At 28.6% G+C, this 3547-nt stretch overlaps 1 protein-coding gene across 1 annotated transcript in view; it reads left to right on the top strand.

The window, feature by feature from the left end:
- The first annotated feature begins 1153 nt into the window (after window positions 1–1153).
- The window catches only part of dbx2 (developing brain homeobox 2), an 8742-nt gene continuing 6348 nt past the window's right edge, over window positions 1154–3547 (top strand). Inside the window, exon 1 of the mRNA XM_016515720.1 lies at window positions 1154–1316. Coding sequence (XP_016371206.1) covers window positions 1154–1316 — 163 coding nt within the window. The remainder of the gene's footprint in view (window positions 1317–3547) is intronic.

Here is a 3547-nt window from a genome sequence, read left to right as displayed (position 1 = left end):
GTGATGCTAAAACTTCATCTTTTCATGTTTTACCCTATTTTGCATTTTAAAAAGTCTGTTTTTTGTAATTCTCAATACTCATTAGACCATCCTTTATACAGTAAAATTTGTAAAAAAAAAAAAAAAAAAAATACAATGATTTTTTTGTAATTTACCATAAATTAAAGGCATGACATTTACATTTTAAATACAACTTAAATACTATACATCACTATTTTTTCACATTATGGTAAAGAGATTTTCTTTTCTTTTTTTTTTAATGAGGGTAACATGCTTTATTTTTAAGAAAATAATCCTAACTATGCTAAGGTACTATTTTACCCTAAAATAATAATAAAAAATAATATTTTGTATCAAGAAAATGAATCTTTTTTTTATTTTTAATACTGTAATACCATAATTTATAGTGCAAAATTATTTAAAATGAAATTCTTTAAAAAAAATGTAATTTAGCATACAGGCAGTACAACAATAAAAAAAAAAAAAAATACAGCTTAAATAATATATCATTATTTTTATATCAATATTTATATTATTTATATCATTATTAATTAGTTTTTATTAAATTAGGGCAACGTGCTTAATTTTTAAGTAAAAAAATCTTTAGGCTTCATGCAAAATCTTGTTTCTTATTTATTTCTTCTGATTTGAAGGTGAAAAATTCAAGACGTGTTCTTTAAAACTTTTTGTGAGTTTCACACATGCATTAATTATTGCAAAATAGCACTTGTTGATTGCGAACAAGCTCTCATTGTCCGCAGCTGTGAGGACGGACAGCAGTAAAGCAAAGAAATATAGTCCACATTGATAGACTGAGGCACAGATATTTTCCGGGCCGTCTCTCAATGGCCGGTGCTGAAAAAAGATATCAGTATTTACTGCCGCCGGGCTGTGTTTGGTGTGCAAGTTAAACTTTGGCCGGGAGTCATTGTCTCCGATGTCTATCATTTAATAGGAGCTTTGACATAATGAATGAGGGGTTCCACCTTCCGTCCCACAGAAAGAGCCAGTCTTATCAGAGCCAATCACAGCGCGCCGCATTGTCTTCTTTGTGCTTTTTAATGAAGTTAACTCTCACACGAGAGGGAGAAACTCTTCCGAGCGCTCCAGACTGGAGGATGATGTTTTAAAACGGACGAGGAACCTGAACGACATGGCTGGCTTTCCTCATCCGGGATTCGGGAATTCTGGGAAGTGTTTTCTGATAGAGAACCTGCTGCGTTCGCCTGCGCCAGGTGTTCGTCCCGAGAGATGCTTCCCGGCTCAGCTGGGGCTGATGCTGAAGGACAGGTGTGTTTCTCAGGACGGGGAACGAGGTAAAACCACCAGACGCTGACACGACTACAGATGCATCTCACCTGCTGCTGTTTATGAATATTTTATATATTTTTTTAATTTTTATATTTTCTGATTTAATTTGAATTTTATTTAGGTTTTAGTATTTTTGTCATTTTATATGTTTATTTTTTATTCATTTTTTTATTTCAGTTTTAGTTTGTTATTTTAATATATCAAGTTCAGTTAAATGAAATGTTGCCTTGGCAGCTAGCTGAAAGAAGTTGAACTTTTTAAAATATGTTATTTCAAGTAACAGAAATGTTGTTTTAGTTTATTATAGTTTTTATGAATATTTTATATTAGTGCTGTCAAACGATTAATCGCGATTAGCACACACACATATATTATGTAAAGAAAAACTTTTATTTTGGATGCGATTAATCGTTTGACAGCACTATTTTAAATATATTTTTTATTTTTATATTTTCTGATTTAATCTTAATTTTATTTAGTTTTTAGTATTTTTGTTGTGTTTTGTCATTTTATTTCTTTTCGTAATATTTCTTTTTTTTTTAAATTAATTTTTGATTTCAGTTTAAGATTGTTATTTTAGTACATCAAGTTCAATTAAATGAAATTGAGAAATTTTGCCTTGGCAGCTAGCTGAAATAAAATAAGTTTCACTTTTTAAAAAATATTTTATTTCAAGTAATGAAAATGTATGTATGCTTTTAGCTTTAGTTAACTATGGTAATAAAGTTGAACATTCTCATAACATCATCAAAAGAAATTAAATTAATTTTGAATTAAATTAAAAGCTTTGATCAGTTCAGATTCTCAATATCTTTGTGAAAATATTTCTACATTTACAAACAGTACTGAAAGTTAAAAAAGTCAAATTTTTCACTGTACATCAGCATCAACATTTTAAAGTAATATATTGGAAAGAGGATTTATTTGTTTGTTTGTTTATTCATTAATTAATAAAAAATATGTTAAATTATTTATATTAATATAATAATAATATTTAATAAATTAATTATAAATTATTACGACATTAATCATAAATATGCTGCCTTGTTGTTTAGCTGCTTTTCAGAATCTAATCACATAAATACAGTACATTTTGCACACTATCACTATAACATTTAGACATGTATAATAATTATTTATTGACTATTTTCACGTGATAGAATAATACTATGAACTGCTCATGTCTATTTTTAACATGATGTTTGAGCTGCAGATTCATGTGATATAATGTGATTTAGCATGTGTCATCACAAACACACTGAGCAATGAATGACAGGAATGGTGGATAATGTGAGAGGAATGCTTACAGAAGGGCTGATACAGCAGCAGAGAGGATGCAGTCAGCAGAGAGACGCCACACTAATGCCTGAACCACACAACACATTACATCCCACCCACACACACACACACACACACACACACACTCTCACTCACTCGCACTCACACTCACACTCACACACACACACAGGTTGGATGAATTTGGTGCTATAAGACGCTCATTCAGTCGCCCAGATGAGCAGCAGTCATTCAGATTAGTCAAAAAATGCCTTCAAATTCTATTTAAATCTAAAGATATTTCTATTTAGTCACAGAGCGAGTACATAGCAACACCCTAGCAACCACCAGGTAACAACTCAAAGCATCCTAGCAACCACATAACGACATTCTAAAATGCAGAGTCTGACAATTCTAGTGAAAATGTTTCTATTTTGCATTGTTTAATAATAATAATAATGTAATTTAATAAAGTTATAAATTATATGATCAGAATAACATTTTGGAAGAAAAGCTGTATTGAAATTTGTACAGTCTCACATGATCAGTGTCACTTATTTAGGCTACTTACATTTAATTTATATATAAAATATTTCTTCATTTTATGTCCTAACTTTTATTTATTAAATATTTATACATAGAAGAAAAAATTTACATGTATTTTATTTATATATAAAGAATTTCTTCATTTGTAATCTGTCTTTTATATAAAAATAGTTATACATTAAAGAAAATATTAACGTTTTTTATTTTTATTAAAATATTTTTCTTCATTTTGTCATAACCTTTCTTTCATATATAAAATATGTATAAATAAAAGAAAATGTTTAAATATTTTATTATATGTAAAATGTATCTAAATATTTATATATTTATTTATATATAAAATATTTATCTTTCATCACAGTCACAGCTTATATAAAATATTTATATTAGTGCTGTCAAACGATTAATCGCGATT

This window comes from Sinocyclocheilus rhinocerous, unplaced genomic scaffold (genome assembly GCF_001515625.1).
Source record: "Sinocyclocheilus rhinocerous isolate Xijiao unplaced genomic scaffold, SAMN03320098_v1.1 scaffold116, whole genome shotgun sequence".
NCBI lineage: Eukaryota > Metazoa > Chordata > Actinopteri > Cypriniformes > Cyprinidae > Sinocyclocheilus > Sinocyclocheilus rhinocerous.
Note: the sequence above shows the minus strand (reverse complement) of the source record. Positions and strands in the feature narration are given on the sequence as shown.